Raw genomic sequence first — 27172 nt, forward strand, 5'->3', positions numbered from 1 at the left:
GCGCCTGGGTGGCTCAGTCGGTTAAGCGGCTGACTTCGGCTCAGGTCATGATCTCGCGGTCCGTGAGTTCCAGCCCCACGTCGGGCTCTGTGCTGACAGCTCAGAGCCTGGAGCCTGTTTCAGATTCTGTGTCTCCCTCTCTCTGACCCTCCCCCGTTCATGCTCTGTCTCTCTCTGTCTCAAAAATAAATAAACGTTAAAAATAAATAAATAAATAAATAAAAGGTAAAATGCCTAATGTTGTTTCTGAGAGTGCCCCTGGACTTCTTCCCACACGCCACATCACACACCAATGTATGTGGCAGGGCCCAAAGGCCACGCTTTGGAAAAAAGTAAAACAAGAATAAGCCCTGTTGCTCTTTAAGGAGAGAGGAAGGAGCGGAGGCTGCTGGGGCCTTTCCCATGTACGCCTCCCAGCAGCAGCATGGCACGGTGCTAGGTCTCACCTTTTGTCACCTGTGCTTCAGTGTACTCTAGTCTCTGTTCAAAGGCTGTCAGTTTCTCGTTTAGTGTTGCAAGTCTTGACCAACAAGATGTATCGAATGAGTTGAGAAAGTCCACAATTTGTTGATGCTGCTGCTGATGACCTCAGTATACTCCCAGTTCGCTCAGTCCTGCTGAACCTCCCATAGTACCGACCCTCTTGACCCACCATGGCTGCCCAAGATATAAAATTTTAAAACGTTTACATTCAGCCACCATCATTGAAGTTGAAAGACAAACTAAGAGGGGGAAATATTTGCAAAATATATTTATTGCTTTATTTATTGAAGTGTGTATATTTATGTTTTAATATTTTTAATTTTTTTAATGTTTATTTTTGAGAGAGAGAGAGAGGCAGAGCATGAGCAGGGGAGGGGAAGAGAGAGGGAGACACAGAACAATAAGCAGGCTCCAGGCTCCTAGCTGTCAGCATAGAGTCCGACGCAGGGCTCGAACTCACGGACCGCGAGATCATGTCCTGGGCTGAAGCCAGACACTCAACCAACTGAGCCACCCAGGCACCCCTGTTTTAATATTTTTAAAGCTTAAAAGCTTAGTGTGTTGGGGGTCCTAAGACCACCCCACGTTTGATGATGCAGTAGGAGGACTTAGCATATAGTCATGCTTATGGCTATGGTTTATTACAGCAACTGGATACAAAGCAAAATTTGCAGAGGGAAAAGGTACTTGGGGTGAAGTCTGGAGCAAACCAGGCTCAGGTTTCCAAGCGCCCATGCCCCATGAAGTCACACAGGAGCTGCTTGACTCCCCAACAATCTGTTTTGACAACACACATGAAATGTCTACCAGGGAATCTTCTCAGAGACTCAGTCCCCAAGGTTTTTATTGGGCACTGGTTGACGGGGTATGTCTGCCTAGCATGTTTCAAAAGCCCAGATGTTCAAAAGTCAGGCGGATGTTTGGCATAAACCATACTGTTTGTACAAACAGGTTAGGCATAGTGAGCCACTTTTACCAGGAAATGGTGGGAACCCTCCTGAAACCCAGTTCTCTCAGATGCTAACGGAGGGCTAACCTGAATATCAGGCCTTACTAAGTATTCTCAGGCCTGCTATGTTAACTGTCTTTTGCATCTACAGAAATCATGAGAGCATAAGAAACATGTTTTATCAAAGAACAAGTATCAACATAGGAAATATTTTCAACCTCCAGTGATTAATAATTAAATTATAAGTCAGTGCAATAATAAGATAGCATTTTTCTTTTATGAAACTGACCAGATTAAAAATAATGATTATAACTAGCGTTGGGAGAGGTATGAATAGAAGACAAATGTCTTACACTGCAGATAGGAAGAAATGTAAAGTCATACACATTTTTTGGATTTGTCAGTATTTTTTGTCAGCTTACCCTTCGACCTAGCAATTCCCCTTTTAGGAATTCATCCTCAATAAGTTAATCAATGTTCTCTTAATTCAGTGGTTTGCTATGTAGCTATGAAAATTCATGTTACAGAAGTATAATTTCTGATATGGGAACATATTACCTGCTGCTAAGTGAAAATTAAGCTTCTGTGTCTAATTTCTCACTAATGTTCTCTTTCCTTGGAACCTTTTCTTTTGACTTTTCCTACTGTCTGAATTCCATTCATTGTGGCTGTTTTCTGCAGACACCCCTCATTTGTCTTTGGAGTGACTCAACTAAAAGAGTCACTTTTCAGTTTCCATCCATCTGTCTCACTCTCTTCAAGGTTCAGAGGACCTTGACTTCGGAGACTTTGGAGCTCGCAGTATTCATTATTATTATTTTTTTTAATGTTTATTTATTCTTGAGATAGAGACAGAGCATGAGCAGGGGAGGGGCAGAGAGAGAGGGAGACACAATCCCAAGCAGGCTCCAGGCTCCGAGCTGTGAGCACAGAGCCTGATGCAGGGCTTGAACTCACAGACCATGGCATCATGACCTGAGCCAAAGTCAGATGCTTAACCGACTGAGCCACCTGGGTACCCCCACGGTGTTCATTCTTAAGGCTACCTTTTGTACAAGTTTTGCTGTTTATAAGAACAAAAAGATTTTCAGATAAAGCAAGACATTTACTATCTTATAACAATATTGTTTTTTTTTTTTTTTAACATTTATTTATTTTTTTTGAGACAGAGAGAGACAGAGCATGAACGGGGGAAGGGCAGAGAGAGAGGGAGACACAGAATCAGAATCAGGCTCCAGGCTCTGAGCCATCAGCCCAGAGCCCGACGCGGGGCTCGAATTCACGGACCGTGAGATCGTGACCTGAGCTGAAGTCGAACGCTTAACCGACTGAGCCACCCAGGCGCCCCTCAATATTGCTTTTTTAGTTGAAGTATAAGTAACATACAATGTTATGTTAGTTTCAGGGATACAACATAGAGATCCACAATTCTGTACATGATGAAGTGCTCACGATGATAAGTGTAGTCGCCATCTGTCATCATACGACATTATTACAATATTGTTGACTGTATTCCTTATTTGTACTTTTCATCCCTGTGACTTACTTTATAGCTTGAAGTTTGTGCCTCCTAATCCCCTTCACCTATTTTATCCATCTCGTCATTCAGTATTACTTTTGGATTGTATGTTTCTTGGAAAGGACTTTCCCAGTTTTTAAGTGTTCGTGTAGTTTATAATCCATTTATGATTTGTGTTCTGGCTTTATAGATTTTTTAAAATCTGAACTATAAGACTGAATGAATTTCAATTTGTTCTTCCAACAAATATAGCAGTAATTATTTTTTAGGTCATTAAATTCAATCTACCTAGAAATATATCTCTTTCCCACACTTTTTCTTTTTTACAGTGAAATATATATCTATTTAGCATTCCCTGGAGATTTGTTTAAACTACCTCAGAATAATCAGTCTTAAAGATCAGATTTATTGTCAGATTAAATTCTAAACCTAAGGATATGTATGTAAACTGGAGAACATAAATTGTATGTGTAGCTAGCTTGTTTTGTTGTAATCCTGAATTTACATGTAAGCGTTGGTATTTAACGTAATTGTTACCTCTAGTGTACAACAAAATCCTGTACAAGTTCATTTATAAAACTTGCTTTTCAGATGTCAGTCCTTTTGCACCAGGAGTTAGTTCTCGAAGTGATATCCATTGCCGGCACCAAGGTGTTAATATAACAGAAACTGGTCTTGAAGGGCTTCTTTTTGGAATGCTAGACCGGGAGACAGATAGAAAATTATGTTCTGATATTCACGATACTTTGGGGCATATGCTGTCATCACTGGCTGTAGAGAAACTTTCGCATTGGCTAATGCTTTGTAAAGATGTCCTGGCAGCTTCTAGTGGTATGTATTCAATATATAAAATATGTTCTTAAAATAGTGAATATTTTCCCTCTCGTATACTTTTGTATATGTAAATATATGGATACAGATACATAAAAAGATATATAGATACATAGATTTAAATTTGAGCTTGCATTTAAAAATACTAATACATTTTAATCTGTAAATCCCTATATAAATGTTGAAGGTTAAATTACAGTACAAAGTAATATGCTTTCTTTGATTTGGGGGAAACAGCTAAATTCAAATTAAATTTTCATGTATGAAAACCCCCAGTTACTCCGTAGTTCAACATAATATGTAAAACTAGTGAAATATGTAAAAGGCTTTTATGTTACCCTTTGCTTGGTTTCTGATTTTTTTTTTTTTTATCTTACCAATTCTACTGTTTTCAAAGGAATGAGAATTTAGTCCTTTTTTATTAGCAATCTTCTAACATGAATGCAAGTTCTATAACATCATTTTTGCTATATGGAAATTTGTCATAATATGCTGTTTTTTGTTACAGATATGAGCACTGCAACTCCCTTAAGTAGTGGAAAAGATGAGGAATCTGAGAAGAAAGATGAAATGGATGATGATACCATGTTCACCACACTAGGCGAAGAAGATAAATCAAAGCCCTTCGTGGCACCTCGCTGGGCCACTCGGGTGTTCGCTGCCGATTGCCTGTGCCGAATCATCAATTTGTGTGAGAATGCAGACCAGGCCCACTTTGATCTTGCGATGGCACGTTCTGCTAAACTACGAAACCCTACAAGTAAATTTAAAATCAGTACTTCTTCTATAGGTTTGAGATATTTTGCTGCTAGGTAACATGCTTTAGATTCTGCCTTTCATTCATGTGCCTTTTACCTTTGTTTTCTGTCCCCTAAACATACTACCCATCTTCTGCTTTGTATTGGGAAGATAAGTTGAAGAAAGTGGTTCAAAGGTATATGTCTACCTATCTTAAGGTAGATGTATCTTAATCATGTCCCCTCAGGATAATAATGACAGTAACTTACATATCCTTTGTACTTTGTCCTAGTTTTAGCACTTCAATGTAAAAGATAGAGCAACGCTTTAAGGTGCATAAGCAAAGTGAATTTTGCAGTCCCCAGCCATGGAGAATGTCAGAATTCATGAATGCTATCATTCAATTCAACTCAAACTCTCAGATTTCAGAAATGCTGCTAGGTAGTTTGAAAAAAGTGAAAATTGTTGGTTACTGAAACCTGTCACTTTTTTATATTTTATGAGCTTTTTATATCCCATAATTCCCTGGATCCAGTATTATAGGGAGTTTGCAAAGAAATCATCGCATCCAATATCCTCATTTTACAAATGAGAATCAGAGAAGCCGAGGGCAGTAAGAGAGTAATAGACTCTGTCTCGTAATTTGTTGTCTCTTCATTGCCCTGTCATTTTCTTACATATGTAAAGACAAACTGTATATGTTAATAGTATTGAAGTCTGTACATTAAAATGCCTTCCAGTTTGTTTTGTTACTAAATGCCTTTCAGTTTACTAGAGCTCACAAATGGATTAAAAAACAAAAGGTAAAACAGTACTCCATGTATAGAATGTGAATCTGAAGGTACAGTTATCAGGAAAGCACAATTATCACGAGCACAGTGTCTTTATTCATGTCATTATTTATCAAATATTTACCAAATCCTGTTCTTTGCTACACATTGGGGATACAAAGAAAAAGAAAACAGAGTCCATATCCTTGGAATGGAATGGAATTTCTAGTCTAGAAGACAAAAAGGCTTGTCTCAAACAATTACATGTCCCATAGTGGTATGACGGAGTATTTGGGGAACATAAAAAAAGTAGTGTTCATTTCCTGAAGAGCCAGGGAAGATCTCACAGAAAAGGTGATTTTGAAACTGGATTTTAAAGACAGAGAAAAGATTTTGCAGGTAGAAGAAGCTGGTTGCATTAGTGTTCTATTGCTGCTGTAAGAAAAGACCGCAAATTCAGTGGCCCAGATTATTTTATCCTATAGGTCTGTAGGTCAGAAAGTCCAACATGAGTCTCCCTGGCCTAAAATCAAGGTCCCAGCAGGGCTGCATCCCTTTCTGGAAGCTCTAGAGGAGTCTATTTTCTTCATAGCTTCTGTCAGCTGCCTGTATTCCTCGACTGGTGGCCCCCTCTCTCTGTCTTCGAAGCCAACAACATTGACTCTCTCAGTGATCCACCTTTAGTTGTCACACTTCTCTCTGACTACAGCCAGAAGAGGTGCTCTGCTTTTAAGGCACATGTGATTAGATTGGGCCCACCTGTTAAATTTGGGATAATCTCCATGTACAAAGTCCCTTTAACATTCACAGGTTGTAGGGATTAGGGTGTAGAAATATTTGAGCACCATTATTCCGCCTACCGCACTGGTTTATTATAAGCAGAGAAAGTAAGAGAATTTGTAAAGGCACAGAAGTATGCATATTACATTTAAGGAAAGGTGAAGATCCTTAAGTTGGCTTTCCTTTCTTTGTGTTTAATTGTTTTTTCTCTCATTATTTGTATCTTGTCTTTTTCCCTGCATTCTCAGAGATCCTCACAAGGCTTCCCTTTATGTCATGGATATAATGTTTTACTGTTTTCTGCCCCCCATAGCGGATCTTAAGTCTTCTTTTATGTTTTTAGTTTTCGTTTAATTGTTTTGTCTTCTTCCTTCATCGTATCATATCATTTGGGCTCCTTATGATTTTTCTGTTCTTATTCTATAGCAACCGTGACTTTGTGCATCCTGTCGAGATGCCAAGTGATTTTCTGTATTTTATTCTGATTTTTATAGAACATTATTTTTTAGGTGCATTTTATTTATTTTGAGAGAAAGAGTCCGCACATGTGAACGTACATGAATGGGGGAGGGGCAGAGAGAATCTCAAGCAGGCTCTGCGCAATCAGCAGGGAGCCTGATGTGGGGCTTGATCTCACGAACCATGAGATGATGATCTGAGTCTAAATCAAGAGTTGGACACTTAAGCGACTGAGCCACCCAGGTGTCCCCAGAAAATTATTTTTGAGATTAGTTCTTTTGGAATCTTCATAATCTTTCTTTTGCCTGGGTGTATTTTTTTTTCCACAGGCTTATTTGTTTATATATCCTTGAAAGGGTAGAGTGCGTATTTGGAATTTGCTCACATTGTGTGTGGGTGGATTGCCCATATTCTCTGTCTTTGTTAACTGGATGCTTCACATTGGTAGCTGGATGGTGAGCTGATATAACAGCTCTCCAACCTAGATTTCAGTATCTGACATGCTTTGTTCTGCTGGACTGAAAGAGGATCCTTTCTAGTTCCCATTGCCTGCCGTCCTGAACAGTAATGTCAGTGTGTATGAAAAGTTACAGATCAAATAAATGTGCTATCCAGGCTCTTCCTGTATCATCCTTATCTCCCTTTGCATGCACTGTGCTTTTGTTGTACGGAACTACCAGTCCCAGAATATAATAAACCTCTAACTGTGACTTTGTGCATCCTGTTGAGATGCCAAGTGATTTTCTGTATTTTATTCTGATTTTTATAGAACATTATTTTTTAGGTGCATTTTATTTATTTTGAGAGAAAGAGTCCGCACATGTGAACGCACATGAATGGGGGAGGGGCAGAGAGAATCTCAAGCAGGCTCTGCGCTTGAGAGGCTCTAACAGTCCCCTAATTCCCCATTTTAGAATTTCTGCCCCATGTCCCTTCCCACTCCCCTGCTTTAGGAGTTCATCTCCTAGGATTTGGAAAAAAGAGGTCTTGATTTAAGAAAAGTTGGAGGTAGAGAATTGTGTAGAGAAGCGATAGCACTTTCATTTAGGAATTATTGTCTACTTTTTCGTTGTGAGAGTGCTGTCATTCTAGACCTTTTTAATTAGGTGGCAGAGAGTAACAGAGGAGTAATGGGCCTTTTAATTTACTTCTGGGTTGGCATAATATGAATAGGCCCATTTTAAGCGAGTTCCATCTACCTTGGAAATTTCCTCCCAACTTGTGGCAGCATTTCATTATTCCTGATTTTTATTGGTGGAATGTTTTTGTTTCCCTGAGGTGAGGAAGCACTGCGGGCTTCTGACTAAATGTTCTTTTTCTCTCTCCTCTGTTCCTCTTCCCCAAACCAATAGATATTCTTTTTTAAACTTAAGATTCTGAAATAAGAATTTTAGGTAGGCACAGGAAAAAATTAGAAGAACTTGTCTTACAACCTTCACAATAAGAATAACAGCAAAAACCTGTTTAAATAGGAGCTGTTTGGGAATCAGGCTGAAACACAGACTTGCCACTTCTTCAAAAGGACTTTGAGAGTCTTGCAGCAGCCTGAAGAACTTTAGAGTACTTGAGCTTGATAAATTATTTAGATAATTTTAGTTGCTATGTCTTTAAGATCACCAATCTTTTCCTCTTTGGCACTAATCCCTAATAATCTTATCCAATTTATCTTTCATTTCCAATATATATATTTTCTAATTTTTACAAGTCCCATTTGTGGTTTTCTCTTTTATTTCTGTCTTCATTATGCTTGGGCTTTCCTTTTCTTTCTTGAATATAGGCAACATGTTTATAATAAACTTGTTTTAGGCTGCCTGTCTGTTAATTTCATCATCCCTTTCATTTCTGAATCTGTTTCTATTCACTGAGTTTTTTCCCTTGTTATGAAATATATTTTCCTGCTTCTTTGCATCCCTGGTAATTTTTTTTATTACATGCCAGATATTGCAAATTTTATGGTAGTAGTGCTGGATTTTGTTGTATTCCTTTAAATAGTATTACACTTTGTTCTGGGATATAGTTAAATTACCTGCTATCTTTTGAATACTTTGAGACTTGCATTTAAGCTTTGTTTGGGCAGATCTGGAGCAGCCTTTATTCTAAAAGGAAAAAGTCTTCTCCTTCCTACGTCTTACCTTGCAAAAGTCTTTTCCATAAAGTAGAAGTTGAGAAACTACTGCCTACAGTCTAAATCCAGCCCATAACCTGTTTTTTTAAATGAAGTTTTATTGGAACACAGCACGCCCATTTATATACACATGGACTGTGACTACTTTCATTCTGCAACACCAGAGTTGAGTAGTTGTGTTAGAAATTATATGGCCATGGATGCTTGGGTGGCTCAGTAGGTTAAGCGTACGACTTCGGCTCAGGTCATGATCTCGCAGTTCGTGGGTTTGAGCCCCGCGTCAGGCTCTGTGCTGACAGCTCAGAGCCTGGAGCCTGCTTCGGATTCTGTATCTCCCTCTCTTTCTGTTCCTCCCCTGCTCACGCTCTGTCTCTCTCTCAAAAATAAATAAAGATTAAAAAAATAAAAAATAAAAAGAAATTATATGGCCAGGAAAGCCAAAACTATTTACTATCTAGTTCTTTACAGAAAAAAAAAAATCTGCCGACCCCATTCTAAAGAATTATAAACTCCTTTGGGGAAAGTTAGGATAATCAGTTACTTTGCTTCAAATGTTGTCGTATAATAATGTCATCTATTTTACCATACTGTGTAAAAGGTTTACCAATGTTCTTGAGAAATTATGATAGATAAGCTTTCTTGAAAGTGTATCTTTGTTATTTTTAAACACAGTGAAATGTATGGAATGTAAGTGCTTTTTTATTTTTTTATTTTTTATTTATTTTTTAATTTTTTAAACATTTATTTATTATTGAGAGACAGAGAGACACAGAGAATGAGCAGGGGAGGGGTAGAGAGAGGGGGAGACACAGAATCCGAAGCAGGCTCCAGGCTCTGAGCTGTCAGCACAGAGCCTGATGCGGGGCTCGAACTCACAGACTGTGAGATCATGACCTGAGTCGAAGTCGGTCACCCAACCGACTGAGCCACCCAGGCGCCCCCATAAGTGCTTTTTTAAAGAAGTTTATTTCATTTCATATTAAACCTATTTGGGCAGAAATTTTCCTTTTTGCCGTCTATTTTATTTTTAGATGACCTGTTGGTACTTCATCTCTCTGACCTGATTCGCATGGCCTTCATGGCTGCAACAGATCATAGTAACCAGCTGCGGATGGCTGGGCTCCAAGCACTTGAAGACATTATCAAGAAGTTTGCATCTGTGCCTGAGCCAGAATTTCCAGGCCAAGTGATTCTGGAGCAGTATCAAGCTAATGTGAGTGAGATACTCTGTTTACTTAAAAACTTAAAATTGATTCTTTGTGTGGTGAGTAAGGGGACAAGGATTCCCTGGAGAAATGTCTTTGGAGCTTCAACTATATGTCTTTATTCCCATTGTCTGTTGCATAGTTGAATCCCACAGTTGAAGAAACCATAGGATAAAACTATTTTTAAGTTATGATAGCATATTCATGATAAAACTAGAATAGAAATCGCAGGCTAGCTTTTCAGTCTTGTGTTTAGATGTTTAGCCATGCCATTTAAAAGATAAAAGGACATTCAGAGAGTGTTGTGGATTTGCTGACATTACTTTTATATGTCAAGGCTTGATAAGCATTTTTAAAAATACAAAGGGCAACTTTGTACGCTGAAGGATAACTTTTAATAATAGCAGTTAAAAATATTACTGAAAGAATTATATACCTTAAAAAATATTTTATTTTGTTCTAAACAGAGATACTTTTCTCTCCTGAGATTTATAACTTTGTTTTCTTCGCCTGAGGCACAATAGATATAATCCTGGTAATGATGGGTTATATGAAGACAAAGTTAGCAAGGAAAGAATACACATTTTTTTTTTTACTGTGATCAAAATCTTAGCTTCAGATACACAACACATTATCTAAAAGCTATACTCAAACATACATAAAATTAAAAAGTACGAATAATTTTTAATCCATTGTTTTTCCATCATAAGTACTGGTGAGGAAGTTATAGCTTCTAGCCCAGCTGGCTATAGAAAATCCATATTCAACTATTTACTCCAAAATACCCAACCTATCAAAATGAAGGTTTGTTGTTCTGTTTTGCTTTATTTTGACTTTTTATTTAGAAATAATTTTAAACGTACAGAAAAATTATAAGAATAGTACAAAAAACTGTCTTATGCCCTTTACTCATATTTACCAATGGTTATTTTTGCCTCATTTGCTTTAGCATTGATTTTATATTTCTCTCTCTTTATACACACATTTTTTTTTTCTAAACCATTTACAGATAAATTATTTAAATCATGTACCTTTACCTTTGAATACTTCAGTCTGTATTTCCAAAGGACAGGAACATTGTCTAACATAGCCACAGAACAGTTCTCAACTTCAGGAAATTCAACATTGATATATTACTTCTATATAGTCTGTCATATTCCACTTTTATCAGTCAAGCCGGTAATCTCTTTTATAGTATATTCTCTTCTACCTTCAGTACAGGATCCAGCACCAGCTCTGTGATTAGTTGATGATTGTACCACCAATACTGCAATTAGTTGCCATGTGTGTTTAGTCACAGAGAGGGACTCAATCCATTTCCAAATGGCTACTGATAATATCTTAGTGACTGACTCTTGTGTAAGGGAAGATGTCTCAAATTAGGAGTTGAATATATCTAATTCCTTGTTCAGTTCATGCACATTAAATTTAGTATATCTAAAAATCAATGACTGGGTTGGCTTATTAAAACTAAAGTTCATGGGGTACCCAGGTGGCTCAGTTGGTTAAGTGGCTGACTCTTGATTTCAGGTCAGGTCATAATCTCACAGTTGGTGAGTTTGAACCCCACGTTGGGCTCTGTGTTTATGCTTCAGATCCTGTCTCCCTCTCTCTGCCCCTCCCCTGCTCGTACTCACTCTCTCTCAAAAATAAATAAATGTAAAAAAAAAATATTTTTGAAAGCTAAAGCTAATATTCCTTTACTTATTACTGTAACAATGGTACACAAATGAATATTTCTTGAGAATCCTTCTCTGAAAGCACCTCTTTTTGAGGTAAAATGGCTTCTAAGGTCTTTAAATGACTATGTGAATTTTTAGTATTACTCAGTTATTTAAAGGAGTTGATCCAGTTATATGAGATTCACCCATGAGGTAAATACTGTTAGAAATACATTCAGGAGGGGCGCCTGGGTGGCTCAGTCGGTTGGGCGTCCAGCTTGGACTCAGGTCATGGATCTTACACTCACAGGTTCAAGCCCTGCATCAGGCTTTGTGCTGACAGCTCAGAGCCTGGAGCCTTGCTTCAGATTCAGTGTCTCCCTCTCTCTCTGCCCCTCCCCCACTCGCACTCTGTCTCTCTCTTTCTTTCAAAATAAATAAACATAATAAAAAAAAAATTTTTTAAAGAAATACATTCAGGAAAATATAGACAGAATAAAAAAGAATAGCAGTTTTCTGTTATCTCTAGGAGCCTGTGACTTTGTCAGAAAATCTTGTTTACTATTAAACAAAAACAAAGGAAAAAGAAACAAGATTAATTGCCTCTTTGGTATAGCATTCATACAGATTTGATAATGATTGTAACCTCCTGGAAAGCAAAAGAAAAACGGTATGTTTGAGTTTATTGTAACTGAGAAGAGAGATAAGGGAGATGTGATAAAAAGGAAAGTAACAATGATGTATTTTGTGTGTTTTCATCTCCAAGGACACAAGAGGCTTTATGTTTACCACGTATCTTTAAAACAAAACGCTCATATTCATTTTTTTTTTTTTTTAGGTGGGAGCTGCTCTAAGACCAGCCTTTTCACAAGATACCCCATCAGACATAATAGCAAAAGCTTGCCAGGTAAGAAGAAAAATAGGGTTTTCTATAGTTACCTTCTTTTTTTTTTAATTTTTTTAATTTTTTTATTTTTTTTTAACGTTTATTTATTTTTGAAACAGACAGACACAGCACGAACAGGGGAGGGTCAGAGAGAGGGAGACACAGAATCTGAAACAGGCTCCAGGCTCTGAGCTGTCAGCACAGAGCCCGACGCGGGGCTCAAACACACAGACCGCGAGATCATGACCTGAGCCGAAGTTGGACACGTAACTGACTGAACCACCCAGGCGCTCCTATAGTTACCTTCTTTAAGTTAATAGATGCCTTAGAATTTCACCTCCAAGAAAGAAGAGGGAAAAATCAAATAATATTTGTTTTTTATCTTGAAAACACAATAGTGACAGTTTCCTTTTTTATTCTGTATCAAATAATGAAGTAGTAACTTAGTCGCATCCCTTTTTTTGTCATAGCTGAGGAGATGACTTTGGGATACATAGCTTTTATATTATCCAGAAGTAAACAGAGGTATGAAAATCATAAAAACAACTAAAAACTAAAGTAAGATTACAAAATAATTAAATAATGTATTATTAATGATAATTAGGTAATAGAAAATTGTTGGGGGGCATCAGGGTGGCTCAGTCGGTTAGGCATCTGACTCTTGATTTCAGCTCAGGCCATGATATTATGGTTAAAGAGATTAGACCCCATGTTAGGCTCTGGGCTGAGAGTGGGCAGAGACTGATTGGGAGCCCCTCTCCTCTCTTCCCCTCCCCCATGCTCTATCTCAAAAATAAATAAACTTAAAAAATAAACATAAAAGAAGATTTTTTTTTAATTAAAAATTTTTTTTAATGTTTATTTTTAAGAGTGAGAGACCGAGCACAAGCTGGGGAGGGACAGAGAGAAAGCACGAACCCACAAACCGGGAGATCATGACCTGAGCTGAAGTCGGAAGCTTAACCGACTGAACCACCCAGGCACCCCCAAAAAAGACTTTTTTCATCACAAGTTTTGAAAAATGTACAAGTTTCTGGGAATCACTTATCCTAAAGAGAATTTAACAATATGGAAATTTAACTGTAAAATTAATTGCAGGGGAATTGTTCTAACATTATTACATTTGAAAAGAGTCACAAAAGCAAGCACTTATATTCCTACACTTTTAATAAATTCCTCTTTTTCATGCCTCATTCTGAAAAAGGATTCATGCATTAAACTCCCGTGTTTCAGGAAATCCAATTCTTTTTTTTTTTAATGTTTATTATTTCTTTTTGAGGGAGCCAGACCGACAGCCGAGTTGGGGAGGGGCAGAGAGAGAGGGAGACAGAATCCGAAGCAGGCTCCAGGCTCTGAGCTGTCAGCCCAGAGCCCAATATGGGACTCGAACCCACAAACTGTAAGATCATGACCTGAGCCGAAGTTGGATGCTCAACCAATTGAGCCACCCAGGAGCCCCCGGGAAATCAGAGTCTTTATCTGCTTTCCTAAAGATAGAAGAGAGGCAACCCTCTCCTTCCCAGTTTTCTGGAGTATGGGTTTGGGTCCATCATTATTGCTTAGAATCCATAATCAAGCTGTGACCTCTAAAAAGAGAATGTTCTGCTGTTTGCAATGGTAAGTGTGAAGTTCTTACTGTGTTCTCTCTGTGGCTGAATGGGTTTGCCTCTAGAGCCTGGAGCCTGCTTCAGATTCTGTGTCTTTCTGTCTCTCTGCCCCTCCCCTACTCACTCACTCTCTGCCTCTCAAAAAAAATGAATAAACATTAAAAAAATTTTAAAAAGAAAAGAGAAGTCTGTGGATCATGATACAAACCTCAGAGTTAGAGGAGGCCGTTTTGTTTGGGATACCAACAGACAATCAGAAATCATAGTTATGTATAAATAAATGTATCATGGTGATGTTTTAAAGCATAGTATTTAAGCAGAAGAATCATACAAAGCTCCTGTTCATAGAAAAGCAAAGGCTATTCAGATTTCATCTTGTGGATGAGTACTATGAAATTTCCTCTTACTGAATTTGCCTTCAACGTCTTATTCTTTATGTGGCTCTAGCTGCTTTTTCTATAAGAAGTTTCTCCTTATCTAGAGGCAGGCTTAAGTTTTGACCTCCTATCCGTCTGTTTCTTGAAGGAAACCTGGTTTTGAAACAAATGGAACAGTGGGTTGCAAATTCCTTTTCCTTAAAGAAAAGTAAGGAGTTGGCTTTGGACAGGTCATGAAACATTGCATCCCACCTTATTTACTGAATAGATGTTATGTTAAACCTGAAAATCAGGATAATTTTTAGATATTACAGGAAGACTCAAGTGGAACACACGTGTGGACAAGTAATCAATGGCTTAATAAAAAATCATTTAAATCAGCCTAGCAATCTTAAACATAATATATACTTTATCTTATTTCAGATTAAAATTTATAAATGTACATTCACGCACCCCTCCTTTGATGTAAGGCCAAGGTCTTTTCTCTGAAAATGATTTTGCTGATTCAGTGCTGCTCTGCCTTTCTTGATAAACCAAACCTATAATGCAGTACCTGCAATATCTAGTTTCATCTTCTTTAAAGTGGAAGAGATAATTAATGTTTTTACAAATTAAACTTTGTGCCAAATCCTCAGTGTTTAGTTTCCCCCAACTTTTAGTTGTATTTCTACCTCAAGAGAAATGTGTATCAGATCTCTTCAATATGTTGCTCAGTTTCCTAACGAATAGCAACTCTATTTTCATAATCATATTTAAAATCTTTCTACTTCAAGTTTCATTATATTTCCAACAATATTTTGACTGGCATTTTATTTTGCCATCAATATGTTCATAATTAATAACAATCAATTTTAAAATGTCCTTTTTAATTTTTATTAAACTTAGTTCTGAATTCTGGGAGGATAAGATTATAAGAGAATAAAATGATTTACATAAATATTTATTCTCAGCTTAAAAACATTTTAATTTTTTTTTTTTTAACGTTTTATTATTTATTTTTGAGACAGAGAGAGACAGAGCATGAATGGGGGAGGGTCAGAGAGAGAGGGAGACACAGAATCGGAAGCAGGCTCCAGGCTCTGAGCCATCAGCCCAGAGCCCGACGTGGGGCTCGAACTCACGGACCGTGAGATTGCGACCTGAGCCGAAGTCGGCCGCTTAACCGACTGAGCCACCCAGGCGCCCCTAAAAACATTTTAAATATAGAAACATAATCCATTAATTATGATTTAATATCCAAACGCTCTGAAAAACAAAAGCTTTTTCATTATTTATTTGCTGGTGAAACCTGAGCTGACTGTCCTCATTTGTCTTGATGTGAAGCTGAGTGGGGCTAGAGTATTGATCCGTCCCTCTTACTGTGATTCGTACTGCATTTCACGACAGAAGTGTCCTTCTGTTAATTGGGGGGGTGCTGCCACACGTCTTGCTTGACGTATTTCTTAGTGAGGTTCACTGGCCGTACTACCTTTCATCAAAAAGTTGTGAATTGTGACCCACATCTTGACCCAAAGATTTCAGATAATCAGAACGTGAGGACTTGTAATTGTGGAGTAAAGGTGGCACTACCAGGCCACCCCTTACTTCTTGACATTCTTCCCTTGGCTCCAGTGTCACCGCACTTGCCTGGTTTTTCTTTTGTTTTTCTGGAATTGTGTTTTCAATTTCTTTCATTGTTTATTCTTATTCCACTTGTCCCTTAAGTATAAATATTTGCCCTGTGTTCTGCCCTTAACACCTTTTTTTTGTACCTCAGTCCTTGAACAAATTTACCTGGTAACATTGCTATTATTACTAAATAATAACCAGTGTTAACTACAGTGTTATATTAGTTTCAGTGTACAATATTAGCGACTCAACAATTCTGTTGTTTACTCTGTGCTCATCGTATTAGCATACTCTTAATCTCCTTCACCCTAGCTCCACCCACCTCCCCTCTGGTAACTATCAGTTGTTGCTCTATAGTTAAGAGTCTATTTTTTGGTTTGTGTCTCTCTTTTTTTTCTTTTGTTCATTTATTTTGTTTCTTAAATTCCACATATGAATGAAATCATATTGTATTTGTCTTAGTCTTATTCATTTAGCATAAGCTTATTTCATTTAGCATAATACTCTCTAGATCTATCGATGTTGTTGCAAATGGCAAGATTTCATTCTTTTTATGGGTGAATAATATTCCATCATATATATATGTAATATATATAATGTATATATGTAATATATATAATGTGTATATATGTAACATATATAACATATATGATATGTGTGTATATATGTGTGTGTGTGTATACACACACATGCATATACACCACATCTTTATCCATTCATTTGTCAGTGGACACTTAGGTTGCTTCCATAATTTGGCTATTATAAATGATGCTGCAGTAAACCTAGGAGTGCATGTATCCCTTTGAATTGTTTTCGTATTCTTTGGGTAGATACCTAGTAGTGCAGTTACTGGATCATAAGTTATCTCTATTTTTAACTTTTTGAGGTACCTCCATACTGTTTTCCATAGTAGCTGCACCAGTTTGCATTCCCACCAACAGGGCAATAGGGTTCCTTTTTCTCCACATCCTCACCAACATCTGTTGTTTCTGGCGTTTTTTATTTTAGTCATTCTGACAGGTGTGAGGTGATATCTCATTGTGGTTTTGATTTGCACTTCCCTGATGGTGACTGATATTGAGCATCTACTTCGTTATTTTTTACCTTCCTCCTGAAATCCAGAACCAAGGTTCCACCTGTCTGCTGAATATCTTCCCACAGGTCCCCTACTAGTACTTTGAACTCAGCATGTTAAACTGTGCAAGGTTAAAAATGCTCACTAACTTCTCATCTCCCCCAACCTTTCCTTTTTTCTTTCTTGTCTCTTAAGCAGTGGCCTCACTTTCCTCACTTTCATCCAAGTTAGAAGCTTTGGCAATCTTTGAGTCCTCACACTTTTTCTAAGGCCCCGCCCCCTCCCCCTAAAAATATTTAATTGGTTTCCAGATCCTGTGATTTCTACCTCCAAATCTCTCTCAGATGACTCTCCCTTTTTATTCCATTCCCAGTTTCATCTATATTCTCTGTCCCACAATATTATAATAGTCACTTTACTGAACACATGGCTAACCATCTAAACACCCTCTTTGCTAGCATAAATGCCGGAGCAATCTTCCTAAAGCATAATTCTAATTGTAATCTCCCTGCCCAGAGGCCTTGGAAACTTATGATTGCCCATAGAACAAAGTCAGTATTCAGTTCTCCTGGAATTTAAATTGCACCATAATCTGATCCCACTTAACTTTGCTAATCTCATCACTTTTCCCTTGTAACTCCTCTGTATCTATACACACAGACCTTCCTGATCTCTAAACATTCCCATTTCTCCTCCTGGAAGTGATGTCTCCCTTCTCTGTTTTTAAGTGTAGTATTGCAATCCTAAAATGGTCGTGTGTGTTCACTCAATCTACGTTCTCTTCCTTGAGAACAGGGACCAGATTTTAACCCTTTATTTATTTTTTAATCTCTTCCATAGCGCTCAGAATAACGTTTTATCTGTGGTAAGCAGAAATGTTGTTGAATTGAAGGATTATTCACAACTGATTCTGAACTGATATAGGCAGAAAATTTTTTCTATGAAAATTTTTGTCAAATTAGAAAATGGAAGCATAAGTAAATCACCGTTCATTTTCCACATAAGAGTACAATAAATCCTACTCTTGCTATTGATTTCTGATTCAAAATAATACTGAAGCACAGCATTGGGGTTTTTTTGTTTTGTTTTCTTCATTGGTTTTATTTTATGTTTGTTCCCCAAGGAAAAAAATCATATTTATACTCTTATATGTTTTGTGTTAATTTTTTTATACAGCATTAACAATGTTTTCCTTTGGCCAGGTGTGTAGTACGTGGATCGGAAGTGGAGTTGTCAGTGATCTCAATGACCTCCGTCGAGTGCACAATCTGCTTGTTTCTTCTCTGGACAAAGTGCAGGCTGGAAAAGGATCTTCTAGCCAACTGTACCGAGAGAGTGCCACAACCATGGAAAAACTGGCTGTTCTCAAAGCGTGGGCAGAGGTAACCACAGCCTATTGTTTTTGAACCATTTCCCCATCCATGAGAAAATGTTCCCCTACTCCTCCTGTAGGTACAAAAAAATTTTATTTGGTTATTGTTCTTTTAAAACTGATCTTTGGTATGGAATGCTTTTTGAAAATCTATTATTTGCTCCTTCTCGCTGAAATACGTATATGTTTATGTCTCAAAAGAGCTCTTATGAAGCCTTTGAAAATTACAGTTTTTAATCAGTTTTTTCAAAATTTCGATATTGAGAAATTGATCCCTTAACTAATTATGTGGAAATTAGGCAGAGAAAACTACAAATATAAGTAATATAAAATATTTTATGCCAAGAATCTTTTATTTGACAGTTACCTGGCTGGCTCAGTTGGTGGAGCATGCGACTCTTGATCTTAGGGTTGTGAGTTCAAGCCCCACGTTGGGTGTAGAATTTACTTAAAAAAAAAAGTCTTTTATCTGATTAAATTTCAAGAGACTTGCCACTGCTCATTGATACCAAGATTGCAGTTTTCTGTTTGTGTGTTTTGTTTTGTTTTATTTTGTTTCTATAGCTGGCTTTACCTTTTTCATTCCACAGCCATTTTTTAAAAAATTGTGATATTGCTTTAAATTCACTTTTCCAAATTCCTTCTGCCATTTGCTTTCAAATTCTTATTATCTGACCTACAGTATTTCAAGTAACCCTCCCTCTGCCAACCAGTACCTGACTTCTCTATTTCTCTAGTATCAGTGGCTGATGACTACCCAGTAGACACTTGCTGACTCAGAGCATGCAGCATCCACGTGATATAGTTCAGATAAAGGACCTCTGAATTTTTGCTGTGCTTTTTTCCCCCACAAAAATAAAAATGGAAAAATATAGAGCTCAATAAGATATGGAAATTAGTTTTCTCTGATTTTTAGACTGTAGATCAAGCTATCCTTCAAGTAGATTATCCATGAAGGTTCCCTTATTTTTCCCTGCTGCCATTTTTGGCTTAGAAAGCAAAATAATATTTTTTGTTTGATTGATAAAATGATTGCTCTTATTGATAAAAATTTAGTTTTTTTTTCCAAATCAATGCAAACCTTTTTAGATGGAAAGTAGTATAAGAAAAAGTTACTATAATATGACTTATCTCTGTTTTCTCACTTTGAAAATGATAAAAATTCTTTTAATTTTCATGTATCTGAGTTTTTATCTAAAACTGCTACTTTTCTTGTCTGTAGAAATTACATTGCAGTTGATGTATTGATTTTTATCTGAAAATCCGCATTGTTCTGAACTCTCCAACCCCATTCACTCATTTCCCCAAATGTAGAGACCACTGTGGGGTCTGAAGTTCAGCACATTGGTTGCCAGTCAGCTAATTCTTTGCTGACCTGCATTAATATGCTTGATTCACCTACTAGGAAGCCTGGCATAGTTTAGTATAAAAAGCATTAAATATTGACTCAGAGGCCCTAGAACAAATTCTGTCTCTGGCATTTACCATCTTTGTGATTTTGGTCAAGTGATTCGACCTCTTAGAGCCTTTGTTTTTTCATTAGAACATGGAGATAATATCTTGTAAAGCAATGTATATAAAAGGACCAACCACTGGGACTGGGACTGAATGGAAGACACATCATTACTTTTAAAAAGTTAGATCAGAACCTCACATAATTTTTTTTAAATTTTTTTTTTAACGTTTATTTATTTTTGAGCCAGAGAGAGACAGAGCATGAATGGGGGAGGGGCAGAGAGAGAGGGAGACACAGAATCGGAAGCAGGCTCCAGGCTCCGAGCCATCAGCCCAGAGCCCGACACGGGGCTTGAACTCACGGACCGTGAGATTGTGACCTGAGTCGAAGTCGGACGCTTAACCGACTGAGACATCCAGGCGCCCCAGAACCTCACATAATTAAATTAACAATGTACATTTGTATTTGACACATTTTTCTTTTGGGGGTAACTTGTGCTATAATTTAATGATTTGCATCTCACGCCTCGGCCTTCAATGCTGTCTAGCAATTCTTTCCCTGCTTATCTTCCTTTCCTTTATCATTCTCTTCAAATGGCCAGCATATTCTAGATTTCTCTCCTCAAGACCTTTCTTTGGTTATACTTTTTCACTCAGAAAGCTGAGGATTTCCGTTGTCCGTCTCCTCAGATTGTTTCCTTGAAATCTTTAGATTTACATGGTTTCGGAACTTTCCCGTTAGGCATGAGTAGGAAGGGGAGACTGTTTCCAGCTCAGTGCCATCAGTCCTGCCCACCTGTGTATCTTCAGCCTCTCCCTCTACATGCTTGGTCTTCTTACCTGCTTTCCTCCCCAACTCCGCATTCTCTTTTACTCACTGCTTTCTGTCTCTCCTCATCACATCTCAGTTCACTGAAATTTTAGTATCTCCACTTCCTAAGCTCTTGGCCACCCACTTCTCAGTCCCCCACAATCTGGGGTCTTCACTGATGCAGGCTAGCTGGGTCCGAGGACCCCGAGGGGGCCCTACAGGACCAACCAGGAGGGTCTTTGGCTTTGCTCAGGATAGAAATCAAACATGAGCTGAGAGGAAGTGGGAGCAGAGTTTACTGAAGATATAGAGAAAGCAGATACAGATACCAAGTCTCTGGGAGACTTGGAAAGGAAAGGAGAGTGAGTCTCATCTTCGCTTGGGGTCTGGGGTTTTTACTGAGGACAGTGGTCTGGTGTACATGTATTCTCAGGCATCCACGGACTGGTCAAAACAAGAACAAGTGCTCAGACATGCTCCGTGAGTCACTTGTGCCCTGGAGCCTGAGGTCTCAGTGTCAAGGTGTCTGGAGTCAGTGGTCTTGGAAAACTGATGACCCTACCTGATCACTCCTTAGATATTATCTGTTGTGCTAGAAGAATCCAAGTATTGTTTAAAAGACTATGAATATGTATATACAACTTATCTGGAATGTTAACGATATTTTCTTATTTTCTTCATTTTATGCTTCTCATTTTTCTGTTTTTCTTGTGTGATATCTAATAAGAAAAATAAGCCAAAATTTGTTAAAAAAAATAATTCTAAAAAATATATTCTCCTGTATTGCAAGTAGCAATATAAATTATAGAACCCTTTTGGAAAGGTTTTGACAGTGTCTATTCACAGCCATAAAAAGATTTATAATCAGTAATGCAGTAATTCTGTTTCTGAGACTTTAGGGAAGAATATCCAAAGTGTAGGAAGGAAGTGTTTACAAAAAAGGTTTACTTGGAACATTATTTATAATGTGAAGAACTGAACACCTTTTGTCTTTGAAAACTATAAGTAGTCTTTTTTAAGATTCTGAAGGCTGACTAGAGAATCAGAAGTAAATATAAAATTTCAACGATGGGGAAATTGTTAGACCTATTATGGCTCACCCCCTGCAGCCATGAAGAGTTATGGTTATGAAGACTAGGATTCCATGGGAAAACCTTATGATATGTTAGAAGATAAAATTAAACCCAAAGTTCTCTGTACAACAGCATTCCAGCTTACAAAGACAGAATATGATAACCTGGAAATTGGAATTATAGTAATTTTAAAAACCCATTTCCAAGACTTTTTATAGTATAACTTTTTAAATAACATCAAAAGTTAAGGGAAGATACATAACATCTGGTCTATAAATCCTGTAGTGACCTCTTTTCTTCCCCACTGCATATAGAGTAAAACCTTCACCTACTTTTTGCCTCCTAGTCTCTGCTCGGTCTGTACCACTTGCCAAAGCCTAAATGCATGTACAAAAACAAACGTGTATAACTGTAACAAAGAAGAATCTTTAAAATTATGATTTAGGAGGGGCGCCTGGGTGGCTCAGTCAGTTAAGCATCCGACTTCAGCTCAGGTCATGATCTCACGGTTCATGAGTTTGAGCCCCGCGTCGGGCTCTGTGCTGACAGCTCAGAGCCTGGAGCCTGCTTTGGATTCCATGTCTCTCTCTATCTCTGTCTCTATCTCTATCTCTATCTCTATCTCTATCTCTATCTCCATCTCTATCTCTCTCTTCCCTCCCCTGCTCACGCTGTGTGTGTCTCTCTCAAAAATGAATAAACTTAAAACAATTTTTTTTAAATTATGATTTAGGAAGTTGCTATTATACATCCTTTTGGTTTACCAACTGGAGAAAAAGGATATGGATAATATATATGTAAGCAGTAAATTATATGCTCATCTCTCTGTTATAAAGACTAGATTGCTAACTATCACTTAAGGGGTTAGAAGGATATTTATGGAAATCCTTTCTGTGGCCCTTCCCCCATGCCCCAGCCTTTTTCTTTGAATGCTGTCCAATTGTGTCTAATAAGTCTGTGAAAGTAGAGACAGTAAACAGGAAGTTATACCCTATGACGAAAAGAAAAAGTTAAAAAAAGACACACATAAAAGGGGGCTTTGTAAAGTATAGCAAGAGAAACCAGAAGAAATTCAGAGAACCCTACTCAAAGAATATTTTATGAGAGGAATAGTCAGAAGTCAGAGCAATAAAAACAAGTTACCTCCAAAGCAGGTGGAGTTATTCTTTGGAGGCTCTCAGGAACTCATGAGGCTGTATCCTCTCCAGTGTCTGTACTCAGCTACTTTTGGTAATTCAATTGTATAATCATAGCAACTTAGATCATGTCATTTCTTAGTATTATGCCTTGTTATTTTCTCCTCCTGAATACCGCACTAGGTATATGTGGTTGCTATGAATATTAAGAAGGAAGCGGAGTCAAAACCAAAAAGAGCAATTAAAAGCACTGATGATGATGATGATGATTTTGGTACCATAGATGAACTACCGCCAGATAGTTTAATCACACTTGTGCAACCCGAGCTGCCAACACTCAGCCGCCTGTGGTTGGCGGCACTAAAAGACTACGCGCTTTTGACTTTACCAGCCGAATTTGCTAGTCAGCTCCCCGCAGATGGTAAGTACTGCGTTCAGAGTTTGGCCTTTATGGAGTTCAGAGTAGTAATGAAACAAAATGTAATGGGTGGAAGCTAGCGACAATCACTAATAATATTATGATATAACTTCTACATCTTAAATTTATAAAGATAGTATAACATCTTAAATTTAAATTTTTAATTACTGATAATTTAATAAAGTGATTTAAGATGTAGCAACAACATTTTCAATTTCTGTGGACTTAAACTTGGCATTCTCTCACTTGGAGCCTGTTCTCCATATTGAATTTCTGAATTCAAATACAGCCTTAAGCTTATTTGTTAACCCAAGCAAACATGTTCTCCCTGTTATGATAATAACTTTATGAGCTAACATACTCTAAATAATTATGCATAACAAGTCATTACGCATAACTATAATGAAGTTTATTGCTGTGCTGGTCAGTGAATGCAAGGACAGATGGGGGAAATCTTCAGTTTGGCAGTGTAAACAGGAGATGAGGGAGAATGGCAGGGGGGAGTTGAAAGAAAGAGAAACAAGGGACAGAGTTCCCTGTCTCTGCGACAGAGAGAAAGGCAGAAAGGCGACAGAAAGAGTGATGGAAAGCAAAGGCGACCAGGGCTTTAGGGAGTGTCTGGCAGCAGTGGAGAGGAAGCCTGTGGCCACAAGGTAGAGAAAGGTACTGGGTTCCCAGCAGCATCCACAGTTGCAGAGGAAAGACTGGAAACCCTAGCATTGGTGAGGAAAACACAGGCACTCCAGTTCAGCAGTGGCAGGAAAGATGTTAGTTTTGGTGGCTTGGTAATGAAGAGAATCTCAATTGGTCAGATTGCTCTTTTGTATGTGCTGTGTCTGAATTGTGTGTGTCCCCTCAGAATTCACGTGTTGAAACCTAATCCCCATGGTGATGGTATCAGAAAGTGAGGTCTTTGGGAAGTGCTTAGGTCATGAGACGGAGCCCTTCTGAATGGGATTGGTACCCTTGTAGAAGAGACCCCACATGGAGTCAGAGAGGTGGCCCTTAACCGAGCATGCTGGCACGTGATCTCAGACTTCCTGCCTCCAGAACTGTGAGAAATAAATTCTGTTGTTTATAAGCCACCCAGTCTGTGGTGTTTTGTTATAGCAGCCCAAATGGACTAACACAGTAAGTGATGAGTATTTTTAAGTTAGCTGTGGATAAATGGTTAAACACTTACAATAAAAAGTAATGGCTTTGATTGGCTTGATTATTTTACAGGCGGAGCATTTTATACTCCTGAGACTATTGATACAGCTAGACTTCACTACCGGAATTCCTGGGCCCCGATTCTCCACGCAGTGGCACTTTGGTTAAATAGCACAGGATTCACGTGTTCAGAGTCTGCAGAAGCAGCAGCGATACCTGGCTTACAAAAACGTTCTACACCCGTCAATTTAAACCAGGCATCAGGAGCAACACCTAGTGCTAAATCTTTGCCAGAAATTAACAAAGATAGAATGCATCTGATTTTAGGTAGGTGTGTCCTTTCTGAAAATTCATATCTGTAGGGAAGAAAAAAATCTCTTTTCTATCTTCTTAGGTTCTGTGGCTGGCCTAAGAATTAAATTGATATGAGACAGATTAACAAGAGAAGAGCACACAGATTTTTTTAATATTTTCAACCTGAAGTAGCCATTAGGCCCAAAAACTTACATGCCGTTCTGCACAAAGAACAGTAAATGATAGGAATGTGACAAGAAAGGGCTTTGGGCCAGGGGCAGTAAACTGTGGGACAGGGCTAGGAAATATGTGCGGGAAACTGGTTTTAGTAGGTTTGTTTGTACAGGTCTATTTCAGCATTGACTCCCAGTCTGGTCTTCCTGATACAGGGAGGGCACCTTTCTCATGAGAAATTTTATGACCTGCTTGTAGGTAGAAAGGGGTCTGCTGTTCATCAAGTACCTTCAGCTCAAAATAACCAATATGCCAGAGAGGCATATTTTGGTGTGGCATGTTCTGAACTCCTCCATCTTTCATTTTAATGCCATAGAAAAGTTTTATGTATCGCAGTTCAGAGAGGGAATAATAAAAGAATTTTTAAGTACATTTTCTAAATTACTAACTGAATTTTTAATATAAAAATTTAATTATTAAAAATATTCTGGGGCGCCAGGGTGGTTCAGTCGGCTAAGCATCTGACTCTTGATTTTGGCTCAGGTCATGATCCCAGGGTTGTGGGATTGAGCCCTGTGTTGAGCTCTGTGCTAAGTGTGGAGCCTGCTTGGGATTGTCTCTCTCTCTGTCTCTGTCTCTGTCTCTGTCTTTCTCTCTCTCTCTCTCTCTCCTCCTGCCCTTCTCCCCTGCTCACATGCTCTCTCTCTAAAAAAAAAACAAACAAAACTACTCTAAAAATTTTACCTGTCGTGTCTACTCACAGAGCAGTACTGAATAATTTTCAAGAAAAAAAAGCTACATTTTTCTTTTTCAACAACAGATTTTATTTTTAGTTGGCACTTAACAAATTGTCCCATGAGGAAATAACAAATGCAAAGTTAAAGCAAATTTGAATAAATTTCAATTTATAATTGCTTTATAGGTGTTCTTTTAACATTAAGATATTATAGATTCTAATGAGGCTCTTAAGTGGTCTTATCTTTTCCGGGAGGGGAAAGGAACACAGTGGTAAAATGAAATTATAGAACTCGTCAGTAAATCTTATACATGAAAATATGAGAGACTTCTAGAACTATGACCTTACCCTTATGCAAATTAAAAACAATTGTTACCTGGAGCTCCTTGGTGGTTCAGTCAGTTGGGTGACTCATTCTTGGTTTCAGCTCAGGTCACCATCTCACAGTTCATGAGTTCAGGCTCTGCGTTGGGCTCCACAGCTGGTAGTGTGGAGCCTGCTTGGGATTCTCTCTCTCTCTCTGCCTTTCTCTCTGCCCCTCTCCTGCTCATGCTGTCTCTCTCAAAATAAATAGATTAAAAAAAAAAAAAAATTGTTACCCAAGATATCCGTTGTGCATCTGTAGCTTGCCACTAAAAAAACTTTGTAGATATGAAAATTGTCTGGCAACCATTTAATGAGAGTTAATTGTATAACTTTCATAAGTTTATTTTTAAAAGTCCTAGAAAGAAAAAATTGAATATCTTCTTAATCAACTTGATGACTGTGGAACTGCCTCCCTCCCCCAACCTCCCATTTCATTGGAGGCTACAATCTGTAGTTACAAATCTGTATTCTAAAAAGCTAGAATCTGTATTCTAAAGTTTGGCTGCTGCTTTTAGTAACCATTTGGAAGTCTACTTCAAGGTAGCATTAAATATATGCTAAAGCATCTGACAAAGAAATAGGAAAAATAGAGAAAAAAAATTGATGCGGAAGCAACGAAGTATGTGATGGTGACAAATGTGTATCTTTATTATGTACATCGCAGGTGTGAGTATACAGTTCCTTTGTTCCCCTAGACCCGAGGAGCCTATTGAACATGTCACAGCATGTCTACAGGCCTTACACACCTTGTTAGATTCTCCTTATGCCCGAGTCCATATCGCAGAAGATCAGGTACAGTGTATTTCTATAACAGTTTCTATAAATCGTATGCTTTGTTTTCGTCATATTTATCTTAAGATAATTTTCTCCCTTATGAGATAAATCTTATGTAGTAACTATTCAGGATTTTGGCTTTATCTAAGACATTATACTGAATGTTGGATGACCAGGCACAGCCCGCGTAGAGATTGGTTAGTATATCTTCGGAGATGTGTTCATCGGCAGTCAAGTACAACTAAAAATTAAGGGATGCCTTCCATCCCAGTTAATGATTCTACTAAAAAGGGGCTGAAGTAATTTATAAGGCTATTAAGTAAATTATACCACTTTTA

The 27172-nt window shown here is 38.0% G+C and overlaps 1 protein-coding gene across 1 annotated transcript in view; it reads left to right on the forward strand.

Moving 5' to 3' along the window:
• The window catches only part of HEATR5B (HEAT repeat containing 5B), a 98355-nt gene that overhangs the window by 52836 nt on the left and 18347 nt on the right, over window positions 1-27172 (forward strand). Inside the window, exons 23-30 of the mRNA XM_007082423.3 lie at window positions 3543-3782; window positions 4291-4542; window positions 9686-9867; window positions 12359-12427; window positions 18276-18455; window positions 23104-23341; window positions 24563-24817; window positions 26725-26852. Coding sequence (XP_007082485.1) covers window positions 3543-3782; window positions 4291-4542; window positions 9686-9867; window positions 12359-12427; window positions 18276-18455; window positions 23104-23341; window positions 24563-24817; window positions 26725-26852 — 1544 coding nt within the window. The remainder of the gene's footprint in view (window positions 1-3542; window positions 3783-4290; window positions 4543-9685; window positions 9868-12358; window positions 12428-18275; window positions 18456-23103; window positions 23342-24562; window positions 24818-26724; window positions 26853-27172) is intronic.

The sequence above is a fragment of the Panthera tigris genome, chromosome A3, assembly GCF_018350195.1.
Source record: "Panthera tigris isolate Pti1 chromosome A3, P.tigris_Pti1_mat1.1, whole genome shotgun sequence".
Lineage (NCBI taxonomy): Eukaryota > Metazoa > Chordata > Mammalia > Carnivora > Felidae > Panthera > Panthera tigris.